The following is a 13356-nucleotide window of genomic DNA, read 5'->3' on the forward strand; positions in this document are numbered from 1 at the left end:
CTCTCCCATCTCATAAACATCCCTGGGGAGGTGAGGGAGTCCCTTTTTCCCAGGAGGGTCTATTGGGTGGCAGAAGGAGGACACAGGTATGCTACGGCTATTGCAGTGTGGACATTAACTATTCCTTGCTGCCATGCCAGGGGTGAGAGCTGGAACAGACATCAAACACTGCTGTGGCAGCTCTTGGCACCCCCAGCTCTGTTGTGCTGCTGGGTGGTGAACTGCAGAGAACTGCCCCCCTGCCCCCTGAGGGGTCAGGATTTCTGCATGTTTATCTCTGCAGCATCTCTCTGCTCATTTGCCAGGCCCTACTCCAGGAGCTTGCTCATGCACTCAGTGGTACCAATGCTGGGAAGCTCCAGATGAAGCCCAGCTCCTGCTGAAACCTGAGTCACTGGCACCTGCATGGCCTGGCAAGGCTAGGGGAACACATCTGACATGTCCTGCTTCCCCTAAAGGCAGACCCCATGGTTTTCGTGCCACAGAGATAGACCTCACACAGAGGTGGGCAGGGAAGCCCTGGAGCAGCCTCCTTACTCTCCCAGAACAGAAATGTGAATCTTGACAGGAACACAGAGCCTGCCATTTCCTTGGGACCTGCAACCCACAGGGGATCATGTTGCCCACTGGCATCTCTTCTCACCTCCCGTAGCTCCAGCTTCCCTGGCCGGTAGGGGTTAAAAATAGAATGGAAAAGGCCACATTGCTCTTTGCCAGCAGAGTTTGGCCCCAGACCTGCTCCAGCAAAATGCTGTGCCCCCTCCCCTCACAAGCTGGAGGGACCCTCATGGTGGACAGGACCAGAATGCTGACCTGGTGCTGAGGGAGCTGGAAACCCCCTGCCAGGGCTGTGACAGCAGGGGCTGGCTGGGAGGCATGGTGCAGCTAGAGGGGAATGGGGTAGGTGGGACAGGCATGGGGTGTCTGGATGAATACAGGGCAACAGCAGGAGAATGGGGTGAATGGATGGGAAGGGGGCTGCTGGGTGGGCACTGGGCGGCTGGATGGACACAGGCCAGCACACACCGACCCTGGAAGAGACAGACAGGACTTGGGGGAGCTCGGCGAGCTAAGGAGCCCCGATACAGCCCCAGTGTTTCCCGACTCCCGGGGATGCTCCGGGCATGGTCTGGTCCCTAGAAACTCCGGTGCAGCCCGATGGGGAAAAGGCCGGTACTGGTACGGGGGGCTGGAGGCGGGGGCGCTCCATCGCTCCCGTGGGCACTAGCGATCCCCGCGGCCGCCGGGCCGGGCACCTGCTCCCGCCCCGCGGCGGGGCCGGGGAGGACGGGGGCGGGGCGGGGCGGTGGCGGTGAAATACGGCTGCGGAGCGGGGCGTTCTCCCATGGCTCGGCGGCGGCAGAGGCGGCACGGCGGGGCCGGTGGCCCGGCGGCAAGGGGGCGGCATGCTGGGGGTGGCGGGGCGGTAGCGCTGAGCCGGTGCCGGGGCGGCGGGAGCGGCGATGCGGCTGCTCGGCACCTTCCTACGACTGCTGGTGGCCGGGGCTCTGGGAGCGCCTCCCGCCCTGGTGAGAACCGAGGTCTGGAGGGGGGTCGAAGTGGGGCAGACTGGCTTCGCCGGTGCTCCTGCCCGGGCTATTGGTGGCCGCCGGGGCAGCTGCTTCCGGTGCTGGGTGGGGAAAAGGCTGTGGGTCCCCCCATGCCGCCCCTGCCAGCGTCCGCCTTTCCCTCCCTGCAGGTCCCGGAGGTGCGAGGAACGGCCAGCGCGGAGCCGCCCGGTACGTTGGCAGCGGGCGGCAGCCGATGCCCTGATTGGTAGGGGATGGCAGCCCGGGGCGGGCTGCGCGCAGGGCCGTGGGAGGTTCGGTGCTCCCCCGGGGCCGTTTTTCCTTCGGAGCCCCGTGGCGATGAGTGGTGAGCTGTGCTGGGGCTCGGAGCAACCCCTTTCCCCTAGCCCGCTCCGGGCGCTTGCCGCAGAGGGCAGCGCTGCGGGCCAGATCGGAGCGCAGCCTTGCCCCGGGCTCGTCCCGCCGGAGCTGCGATGTAGGTCCTGAGCGGGAACACACCGCCTCGGTGCCCCTCTGCTACCCCCTGATAAACCCGAGGGGACAGTTGCTTGCTGCGGGGCTGGATTTCTGTGCCTGTTGAGAGAAGGCAGGGCATGGGGCAGTCCCGTTTTGGTAGGAGGCAAAGGGAAGGTGAACTGCCTGAGACGGAGCGGGCGGTCAGGCGGCGAAAGAGTTGATCGGGGTGGCTGTAGTGGCTGTGCAAGCTCCCATGCCAGTGTGGTGATGAGCTTATTGAGGGCAGAAGAGGGTCCTCTGCACCCCTGTGCCCTTGTGACGGCTGCAGGACCCTGCCGCGGCCGCTGCCCCTGCCTCAGCAGTGGTTCAGCTGGGTTCAGACTCTCCGGGGCACCTCTTTCTAGCACCCCATCCTTGCCTCTTGCAGTCTTGACCTTTCGGGAGATCTGGAATCGTAGTTTCTGCCGGCCTCTGGAGCAGCTGGTGGACGTCATTACCGAATTTCCCAACGAGGTGGAGTATATTTTCAGACCCTCCTGCGTCTCCCTGCAGCGCTGCGGAGGCTGCTGTGGGGACGAGGGTCTCCTCTGTGTCCCTGTAGAGACAAGCACGGTCACCATGCAGGTAAGCACTGAACTGGGTAGGGGGGAACTACTTGTCAAGTGTGTAGTAGCAGCATGGAAAATGGGGCAGGGGGTTTACTTAAACTGTTCAAATGCATACCAAACCAGGAGGGCTCCCTCTACCTGCTCTTTGGGCATCTCCTTGAGGCCCGTGGTGGTGCTGGCTTTGCTCCGTGCTTCTCTGCATGGTCCATCTTTCTGACTGTTGTCACCTTTCCAGACCCATCCTGCAGTGGGCTGGGGGGTGTCCCAGTTGCCTATTACTCCGCCTGCTGTAGCAAATGGCTCTGCCCCTGAATCGCAGGGAGAAGCAAGGCTTTCATCTATCAGGAAATGCCTGCAGTGGTGGTGACAGTGAATAAGTGCTGGGAGCATGGTGAGCATGAAGGGCTGTGCCTGCTCTGTTTCCAGTCCCCACTGTGGGAGCTGTGCAAAGTGAAGTGGGAGATCCTGGGCTAGGAACAGGCTGCCGTCTGGCTCTTTCCTGTGTACGAGGCAGCCTCACCCTGCAGCCCTCGTGCTGTGCTGTCGACCTGCTGCTGCTACAGGGAGCAGGGAAAAGCTCTACTTTGCCATGGGTGATGGACTAAAGAGTGCCTGCAATACATCACTAGTGATTTTGGCCTCTCAGCTTGAAAGGCAGGGTAGGAGTCTCCAAAAACATCTTGATTGAGGTGGAGCAAGAACCTGACATAAATGGGAGGCAGATCCACAAGCACAGGTCTTCCTCCATGGGAGAGATCCTGCTGTTGTGCATGGGGTGGCAAGGCCAGGCACTTCTGTGGGGCTAGTATGGACCACACCAATGATGAGCATATCCTGTGAAGCCCCTGGGTGTTCAACCTGACCTCCTGTACTGCTGGGCTGGAGATGCACTCTGGTATGATCTTCAGGTTAGGTGCTGCAGGAAAGGTGTCAGGAGGAGACAGCAGCAATGAGAATGGTCTGGAATACACAATCGGGGGATATTTCTGTCAGAGAAAGGAGATATACAAAGTGGTCAGGTATGTGAAAGCTCTTCACAAAGGCAGGGACAGAAAAATCTCCTTTAAGGCTGGGAAATCCCACTACCACAAGACTAAATTACAGCCCTGAAGATGCAGGGCAGCACTATCAGAACCTCCCAAGCTGCCAGGAAGGCCGGGCCGGGCCGGGCTGACGCTGCCTGCATGCGGAGGTGGAGCCTCCGCTGCCGGAGGTCCCGAGGAACAGGTTAGACACGCGTCTGCCCGAGAGGCTGGGGTGGCCAGGCAGTGTGGTGGGAGCCCTTCCAGCCCCCTCCTGCCGCTGGCCACCTGGGAAGTAACCTTTGCTCCTCTTTCAGCTGCTGAAGATAAAGCCAAATGGGGAGGCACCCTATGTGGAGATGGCATTCACCGAGCACAAGCAGTGCGAGTGCAGGTAGGGACCCCAGGCTCCCTTTGCACCCCTCTGCCCCTTCAGCAAAAGCATGCCTGACAGCTCACCCTGCATGATGGAAAAGGGTACCCTAGGGGCACCTCAGCTGTGCTGTGACACCCCTACTGTCTCCATACTGGGCTTTACTGGTGCTTGTGGCTCTTGCTTAGCTGCAGGCTGCTGTGCCTCTGGCAGCCTGCTCCCTGCAGCCAGGGGGATGTGTAGTGTTGTGCAGCCAGGTTGAACACCACGCACATACTGCTGCAGCACCCCAGTTCCATGCACAGTGATGTTTGTGCATTATCCCCCTGCTGCCATCCCTGTGGCTGCCTTGGCATGCCTGGTGTGTGTCCTCCTCTGGCTGGAGGAGCTGCCTGTGGGTAACAGAGCTGGTGGCTTTGAGGCAGATGTTTGGTATGGGGCAGTGTGCCCAAGGAGGTGGCTGAGCATGGGTTGGCATACCTGAGCCTGACCACGGCCCAAAGAGAAAGATGAAGGACTGGACCCTTGTACCTCCATTTAGGGGAAGCTGCCCTGTCCAGGGCTGGAGAGCAGAGGTCTACATCCAAGCTGACAAATAAAAGCTTAAAACATGCAGCACCAACCTGGCACGGATATGCAGCGCTGGCCTGGGATGGATGCCACAGAATCCTGGCAAATAATTAACCCCTTGGGGTACTCACTGTGTCCCAGAGTTGGTGAAAGCTTGGTCAGGGTTGGGCCTCTGCCCAGGGGCTGCAGTGCTGTGGGAGCAGGAAGCAGTGAGCAGCTCCAGTGTCGCCCATAGTGCATCCCTGCCACAAAACCTCTCCAGCACCTTCTGCATGGGGGGCCCTGGTGTTCGCTCTCCATCATGATCCCAGGGCAATTTAGTGTTATGAAAACTGGGGACTGAGTGTCCTGCTGGGCAGCTGTCAGGCATGATTCTTGCCTGGAAGAAGAGCCTGAGGATCCCCGGGTTGGTATTCCCCTGCAGTTGTAAGAGTGGCTGTGCTGGAGCAGACCCAAAGGTCTGTCCTGCTCCATGCTGTTTCTGGAGCATCTGTCAGTGAATGCAGAAGGGAGAGTGGGAAGAAGCACATGTGTTACTTCCCCTCTCTGCTTCCAGCTATTTTCCATGCAGGGAATTTCCTGAGTCTGTTGTGGTTTTCCTACCTAGGGTAACTCCCAGGGGATCTCCTACAAGCACAGGCTGCCTTTGAATCAGTAAATTTCTTGCTTATGCAGCACCTTTCCACTTCTCTGTAAGCTGTTTCCCATACCCTTACATTGCTCTCCTTTGAAATTTAGTGTAGGTGTGGTGGATGTCCTGTCCTTGGCACCTATAGGAGGACGCTTAAGCCAAGTGTGTCATGGCTGTTGTCTGAGCACCACTGCTGAGACTTTGCAACAAGTCTTATGTTTACTCAGGATGTTGGGTCTTGTTTAACTAGCTGGGTTAAGAAAGCTGTCACTGAGAGTATCAGAACCTGTGCTTCCCAGCTTCGTGGGGCAGAATGTCACATCCCCAGACATGTCTCCGAAGCCAACCATCCACTGCCCCTTTGTCTCTGCCTTCTACTGACCACTGCAATCACCTCCTGGCTGAGGAGTTGATAGCATGGAGGGAACTCATACTGGGTCTGTTTTAAGCATGAGCAATAAGGTGTAAATTGTGCTGTGCACTGGGACTTCTCTATAAACCACCTCCAGCAGCTCAATAGACAGCACTGCTCAAGTGACCACCTCACCCTGTCCTTTTGCTGCCCCACAGGCCCCGGCAGGACCTGATGAAGTTGGCAAGGTAAGTGACATCAGGGGTGGCAATAACCAGCTGGGGTTGTGGGTCTCATTTCCCATGCATCAGCCTCTCTTGTGGTACTTTTGTTTTGAAGGAGGAAGTCCAAGGGCCGAGGCAAGAGAAGGCAAGACAAGAGGAAACGTAAAGACTGTGAACTGTGAGTAGGGGCAGGTATGGGTGGTGTCTTCTGGGCGGATTTTCTTTGGGGTGGGTAGCTTCAGCCTTTAAGTCTTTACTGACACTGTGAGCAGGGACGCGGTTATGCAGAGCACATGCAGGAGAAAGCAGGACACTGGGAACAGTGGGTGGCTGTGGAGAAATGGGCTTTTCCCTGAAGGCTTAATAAATGCTCAGTAGTTCCCAGGCTCAGCTGCTCAAAGCTGGCCAGTGCCACTCAAGGCAGAGACGAATGGACTGGGTGACTTGGTGGTGTGTAGTTCTATCACAATCACAGACCATGCTGAGTTTCCTGGAGCCATGAATTTCTAGTTTCAGCTTCATCTTGCTGCCAGCTGTGTCCTTCCTGCTGTCCCTGACTGGTTGTTGTTTGGGTTCCTGACCCTTCCTATGAAGAAAGACTGAGACACCTGGGGCTGTTAAGTCTCGTACCTTGTATCAGCTATCTAGCTGAGAGGGGATCTTCTCAATGTCTGTAAATATCTGAGGGGTGGGTGTCAAGATGAAGGTGCCAGGCTCTTTTTGGTGATGCCCAGTGGTAGGACGAGATACCACAGGTACAATCAGAACACAGGAAGTTCCACCTCAACACAAGGAGACACTTCTTCATGGTGTAGGTGATGCAGCACTGGAACAGGCTGCCCAGAGAGGTTGTGGAGTCTCCTCTGGAGACTTTCAAAACCTACCTGGATGTGTTCCTGTGCATCCTGCACTAGGTGATCCTGCTTTGGCAGGGGGGTTGAACTCAATGATCTCTGGAGGTGCCTTCCAACCCCTAACATTGCTGTCACAGGGCAGACTGGACTCACTGTGGGCACTTTTGAGCACCTGTCTGGCACTTTTGTGACACATTTCCCTGTTTTGTCTGAAGCTTGCTGCTCAGGTCACAGCCAGGGCCTGCAGCCCCTTTATCCTCACTCCCCACAGTGAAGAAGTTGCTTGTGGTCCTCACCTGTGCAATTCAGTGCTGGAGGGGCCAGGCAGAGAGAGGGCAGAGTGGGTGAACTGAGGGGTCCTAGTGTCTCCCCATGCTGGCAGTGCTCACCCAACGTCATGCTCTCTTTGCAGATGTGGCACACCACGCAGGTAGCCTCCAAGCACCAGTGGGGTGCCCCTCCAAGCAGCGGTGGGGAACAGGACTCTGGCAGGGAAGAGCTGATTGAACCCTTGCTTGGCCCTGGTGGTAACACAGCCTGGAACTGAGGACTCCTTTGCCCCATCTGCACCATCATCAGCAGAATAGGACCCATGACTAGGCCTGGGGCTGAAGATCAGGAGCTCAAGCAGCGTGCTGGTGTCTGAGTGCACCTTGGGGATGGCGAGGAGCAGAGCTGGTGGATGTGCTGCTGGAGCAGGCTGGGGACAGTGTCATTTGGGGGATGAGCATAGATGGCTCAGAGGGCTGCAGCTGCAGAATTGCTCTGTCCTGCCAACGCCTTGCAGCTGGGGAGGAAGGAAAGCTGGGGCAGGCAAAGCTGCATGTCTGTGTCTGTCCCAGCCTTGGCACAGAGCAGTCCGGGCTAGGGAATATGCCTCGGAAGCCCTCCTCATGGGGAAGGGGCGGGAACTGGGGTGCCAGGGCTCCTCACATACAGCCACATCGCAGAGCTGCCCTGCTCAATAAAACCTGTAGTAGTCAGATGCAAGCACTCCTGTCTGCTTTCCAGCGGCTGCAGGTAATGCCCTTCAGCATGGCTGGAGGAGGGTGGTCCTGCTGGCTTTCCTTCTCCTTGGCTGGGCTGATGCAAGGTTAGGGCAGTGGGAGCAGGCTGCCCATGAGCCTTCCTACCTAAGAAACACCTACCAAAGCTTGTTCAGCCAGTGTGGGGGCAGGCTGCTCTGGGGGCCCTGTCTCTTACTAGGAACATCCATGGTTTTGTAGGGGGCTGGTGGTCCTCACCAAGGAGGCTGTGTGCTGCTGTTTCCTGCTTTCCCCAGTCAGACAGGTCCATGCCCAGGTCTCAGGGCAGGGGTGGGGGAAGGTGCACTCTGGCCACTGCCCTTGACTTTTTGCTTGGCTCCAATATTGGGGGTTACTTGACAGCTTCTGGAGCAGAAGTACCTGGACTAGCTGTGGTGATTTGTGCCTCTTTTCCTGCTGCTCGCCGCCTGGCAGGGTGTGAACTGGCATCCATTTGGGACTGTCAGCTGACGACTGGATGCTGTCCTCCTTCAGGAACTCCAGTCTAGGGGAGAAAAGGGAAAAGGTGGGCGTATGCTAGATGTCAGTAATTTAAATTGGCCCTGGAGTTAGGCCCTAGAGTTAGGGTTAGAGCCCTAATTCTACCTGATTGTGGACATGTTCTCCTGAGGTCACCTCCCCACAAAAAAAAAAAAAAAAAATCTGCTGTCATTGAAAACAGCTCACAGGACCTTCCTCTAGGCCCTGCAGACCTCCCCCCTACATCATCCTCTGGAAGCCATTGGTTTCCAATGGATTTTAGCAGTTGCTGAAAAGGAGGTGTATTACAAACTGCTACTTTGAAGTGTGGGCAAATTTGGAACACGTGTCCAAACTCATTGCTAGCAAACTTTCCCTTTCCCTTGTACTGAAGGGAAGAAGGAATGATGTTATTTGGGGGTGGGGGTGGGGTGGGTGGTGTCGTCTTGTTTTTGTTCTCCCCCCCCCGCCAGAGTCCATGTAGTGCCATACTTTGGAACAGGACTCGGTGGGGTTTTGGAAAGCAAACTGACTGAGCCCTCAAACTTTGGCCCAGTGACTTGTTTCTTTAACAGTCAGAATAAGCAGCTGCTCACCCTTGTTTTCCTTTAAACAGCCCCCTAGACTGTCGAGGTAGAGCGTTTGCATTGGTTAATGCCTTTTAAGAAAGCTGTTACTGTATCAGATCATCCAATGTAATTTCATGTGCTGTGAAGCAATGGGGGATTATTTAAGAGGAGCTGAAACTACTGCTGTAAGGAAATCACTTTGAAAAGGTTTGTTTTCCCCACTCACAAGTTGCACTTTGTCAGATGTAATTTATGTAGAGCCCAGATTTGTTTTCCCTTTTCTTGAAAGCATGAGCCAGAGTCTTTTTAATGCCTGGAATAAAATCCACTTTGAAACAAGTGCCTCAGCCTGTTCTTGTTCTCCCTTGTGTCCCCTTGGAAAACAGCTTCCGTCCTCTCATCTAGTCCCTGCCTCTGTCCTTCACTGGATTTGTCCACCCAAACATACATACTCTGGGTCTTTGCATGGGTCCTGTGTAGAGGGATGCTGCAGGAGAACACAGAGAGATTCCTAAGATATGTGGCCTATCATTTGAAAGCAAGTGAAGAAGCCCTCCTTAGGTGGCTAGAGAGGTAAGTATTCTTTCTGGCAACAATTAAGAGCAGTTAAATAGCTGGGGGTGGGGGAAATTAATTGGTCCTGTTACTCCTTCCTTCATCTTAGCCTGCTTGTTCCTTACTAAGACTCCCAGAGGTCTCTCTTCTGCCTCTAGCTTGAGGGCAGAGAACCATCACCACCCACAGATGCCTCCTAGCATGTGCATTGCTGAGCCTCAAATACTGACTCCCCAAGTCTGCTGGGAAACTTTCCTAATCTCACTTTACTTGGAAAAGCTATCAATCTGAGCCTGAAGGCTGTGAGTTTAAAATCAGGGGTTAACTGCTTGCCAGTTCCCTCACAAAGGTTTTTTCAAACTAGGATTAACTGGATCTGCCTCTGCAGAAATTAGCTGCGCCAGAGCCTCCACCTAGGGAAAGAAAGTGAAGATGTGCTGGTGGTTAGCTGGTGTGGGGGGACCCAGTGCTGCCCCATGCTGCCTGGTAATCTATCTGGTGTTACAGTACTGTGGGAACTTGATAACAAGGAAAAGAGTTTGGGCTTTCTCTTCGAGCTGTTTCTGTAGCAGGACATCAGCTGGGCTGTGTCCCTGGAGTCCTGCTATGCATGCCCTGAGTGATGACTGCCAAAGCCTTCTAGAAGCCAGGAGATTCTCAGGCTTGTAGTGATAGCTAGGAAGACTTTAGTCCTGTCTAGAAAAAATGAAATATTGATCTTCTGAAGAGCCAAACTGGGGGAAGGGCTGAGGGGGAAGGAGGTAGGATGGATTTCTCTGTGAGGAGAGAGGGTCAAAAATGCCAGACGTGATCTGGCACGTAGATGGGGTGAAGAAGAGATTGAAGTGGAAATGGTTACATCAAAGGGGACTAGGACCACATGTGGGGGAAATTATGGGGGAGTAATTTCTTTGCAGGAGTTTAAAAAACACAGAAGCACCACATCCACAGTGGTCACACAGCTGGGTCAAATTTATTAAATGCTTTGTCTTGATTAAAGCAAGTGTTTTCTGGATTTGTCGTGGTTGTGGGTTTTTTGTTTTGTTTTGTTGTTTTTTTCCTTAAACACTCAACTAATTAATAATTGCAGCCACAAAGAAGATTACTTTCTTAGAGATATTCTCCAGGATACATTCAGTAAGAAAGTTAGGTGTGAAGAGATCTCCTTTTTTTTTCTTTTCAGTCTTATGCAAGTGTCTCTTCATTCTCAAAACCTGCTGCTGTTGGGTCACAGAGTGTGTTGAAGGGGATATTTCTATCCTTCTAATCAGACCTCTTCAGTATTTTGGAAGAATATACAATTGCAGAAACACCTGGAAATCTGACTACTGCTCTGCCCTCAGGCAAGCATCCTAACACGCTTCTTGGATCCTTTCTCTTTTAGACTCATACTGCTTAGCCAATGCAGCTGGAGAGCTCCTGTATCCTTCCCTCTTAGGGGCTTTAGGATTTGTTCCTTCATTCAGGCTTGTGAGCATTTTAAACAGATGCAGAGGAACTCTGGAGGACTGCAAATGCAACCTTGGTATCAGTGTGTTTGTTTTGCTGCTCTGGTAGCAAAAAAAATCAGCAGTCCGCTGCCCTGTGAAAATAAACAGGGTGTTTGCAGCATACTGGGCTCAGGGTGTTTGCAGCATACTGGGCTCAGGGTGTTTGCAGCATACTGGGCTCAGGGTGTTTGCAGCATACAGAGCTCAGGGTGTTTGCAGCATACTGGGCTCAGGGTGTTTGCAGCATACAGAGCTCAGGGTGTTTGCAGCATACAGAGCTCAGGGTGTTTGCAGCATGCTGGGCTCAGGGTGTTTGCAGCATACAGAGCTCAGGGTGTTTGCAGCATACAGAGCTCAGGGTGTTTGCAGCATACTGGGCTCAGGGTGTTTGCAGCATACAGAGCTCAGGGTGTTTGCAGCATACTGGGCTCAGGGTGTTTGCAGCATACTGGGCTCAGGGTGTTTGCAGCATACAGAGCTCAGGGTGTTTGCAGCATACAGAGCTCAGGGTGTTTGCAGCATACTGGGCTCAGGGTGTTTGCAGCATACTGGGCTCAGGGCGTTTGCAGCATACTGGGCTCAGGGTGTTTGCAGCATACTGGGCTCAGGGTGTTTGCAGCATGCTGGGCTCAGGGTGTTTGCAGCATACAGAGCTCAGGGTGTTTGCAGCATACAGAGCTCAGGGTGTTTGCAGCATACTGGGCTCAGGGTGTTTGCAGCATACTGGGCTCAGGGTGTTTGCAGCATACTGGGCTTCTGCCTCTGTTTCTGCACTTCAGAACTCTATGCCCATGTGTAGGTGGGAGGCATTGCTCTTCTGCCATTCTCCCAGCTTGGGCACAAGGTAGTAGGGCTGTCATCCATGTTTCTAGGGCTGTGTTTCTGTAAGGTGTCAAGCAAACATCTGTAATACAGCCCACAGCTGTGTCAAAAATATTTCTCTGCTGCAGCTTGCTGCAAAGGTACCTCTGGGCAGTAGGAGGCTGGGTACAGGGCAGGGGATAGTGAGCAACCATTTGCTTTTTTGACTGCTCTGTTTCTATTTGAAAAATACTGCTTAAATCTCAACCAGTGACTGACCAATAATTGAAACCAGGACACAAAATGGTAGCACTCCTGTGCTGGAAATAACACTAGGTAAGTGCTCAGACCTGCTTATTTTTTGAGTCAGGGACATCCCATCCAAATGGTAGTAGTGGCTTCTACTTGACACGTCAATGAAACTTGTGCTTTACAAATCTGAGTCATTTAAAGAAATCCAGGTTCATCTGTACTGCATGGTGAAAAGAAGAAGAACTAAAAAAGAAAAAAAAGTATCCACCTGGGACAAAATTGTGTTTTAATGTGATTTCGGTTGAAAATATCTTCTCTGATTTTTATTTCCTTGGAAACTAGTACAACAACGCTGCTTACCTCTGCCAGCAGCAAGGCTGAGCTTGGCAGGAACAACAGCAGCAGTGCACTGTGTGATGAGCTGTCTAGTGCCTAGGGAGATCATTAAATTCATGAGTGTGAACTGAACAAAATGGGGTCACTGACCCAAGAAGCAACCCACGGGTTCCTCTGCACTCCCTGATTTGTCTCAGTTTTCTTTTCCCAACGGCTCTTCTCCCTAAAATTTCTGGTCAGAGCCCAGGGCTGCTTTGCCTTGTCTCCATCTCAGTCTCAGTTGATGGCTGGATCTCAGTGTCACCTTCGCTGTATCAGCCTGAGCTTCCTGTAAGCATGGTGGCTGCTGACTCCTGGGGTGGTTGTGAGCTTTCACAAGCTTCACCCCAGCTCTTGAGCTCCCTCTTCACCTCACACCCTGGCATGTCATGCCACAGGGGGTGGGACTGTCATGAGGTTCTCCTGATTGTTAATTAGTTTTAACCTGTAGACCTGCTGCTGTCTGCAGTTGGCTTCCCTTCAGCAGCTGGGTAACCAGAACTGGCCCTGCAGTATATCTACAATATTTTGGATGTGGTCACAAAAGTTTCAAAGAAGTGGTGCAGCTGCATTAAAAAAAGCAGAGCGAAGAGCTCATTTGAAGAGGCAACCTCTTTTGGACTTCACCAGTGTTTGTGTGAATTTCATTACCCATCAAAAATGCCTCATTTGCCAGTCCTCCCAACATACAATGAGGTTAAAACAGTAGTTGTGTCAATGTTGGTATGTTTTCAAGGTGATGGTTTCATTTTGCCTTTACTAAAGAGAAGCAGTGTTGTTCCCAGTGCTGTGGCAAACAGAAAAGCAATGGAAGGGGAAGTTCTTAAAAAGGTATGAAGGCACTCAGATGTGTCTGTGGTTTCCAGAGTACTGCAAATGGGAAGATGGCTGATGAGCCACCAGAGTTTGCCTTTCAGCCCAATGAGCAACAGGGCAAAGAAAAAAAGGGGTGTGAAAGGAGTGGGAGTCAGCTGGAGGTATTTCTAGGACAACAAAACTGTGGGTCAGGCTCTGAGGACAACAGAGACCTGTCTTTTGTTTCTATTTCCTGCTGCATTCAGCCCTTCTGCAAATTGTTCACCTTCTGTTTCAGGAGAGATCTTGGCCTGCGCTGAGCATCCAGTGGGACATGGATGAACAGTGCTCAGGCTGTGACTTTGAAGCTGCCTCCCACCAGAGGGCTGTTATGC

The 13356-nt window shown here is 53.4% G+C and overlaps 1 protein-coding gene across 1 annotated transcript; it reads left to right on the plus strand.

The window, feature by feature from the left end:
- Positions 1 to 1463: 1463 nt before the first annotated feature.
- Positions 1464 to 7065, plus strand: PGF (placental growth factor). Its single transcript, XM_054400584.1, has 7 exons — positions 1464 to 1529; positions 1700 to 1739; positions 2413 to 2609; positions 3933 to 4009; positions 5760 to 5789; positions 5881 to 5943; positions 7032 to 7065. The coding sequence occupies exons 1-7, from the start codon at positions 1464 to 1466 to the stop codon at positions 7051 to 7053; spliced, it is 495 nt and encodes a 164-aa protein (XP_054256559.1). The 3' UTR covers positions 7054 to 7065.
- The last annotated feature ends 6291 nt before the right edge of the window (positions 7066 to 13356 follow it).

This window comes from Indicator indicator, chromosome 4, assembly GCF_027791375.1.
Source record: "Indicator indicator isolate 239-I01 chromosome 4, UM_Iind_1.1, whole genome shotgun sequence".
NCBI lineage: Eukaryota > Metazoa > Chordata > Aves > Piciformes > Indicatoridae > Indicator > Indicator indicator.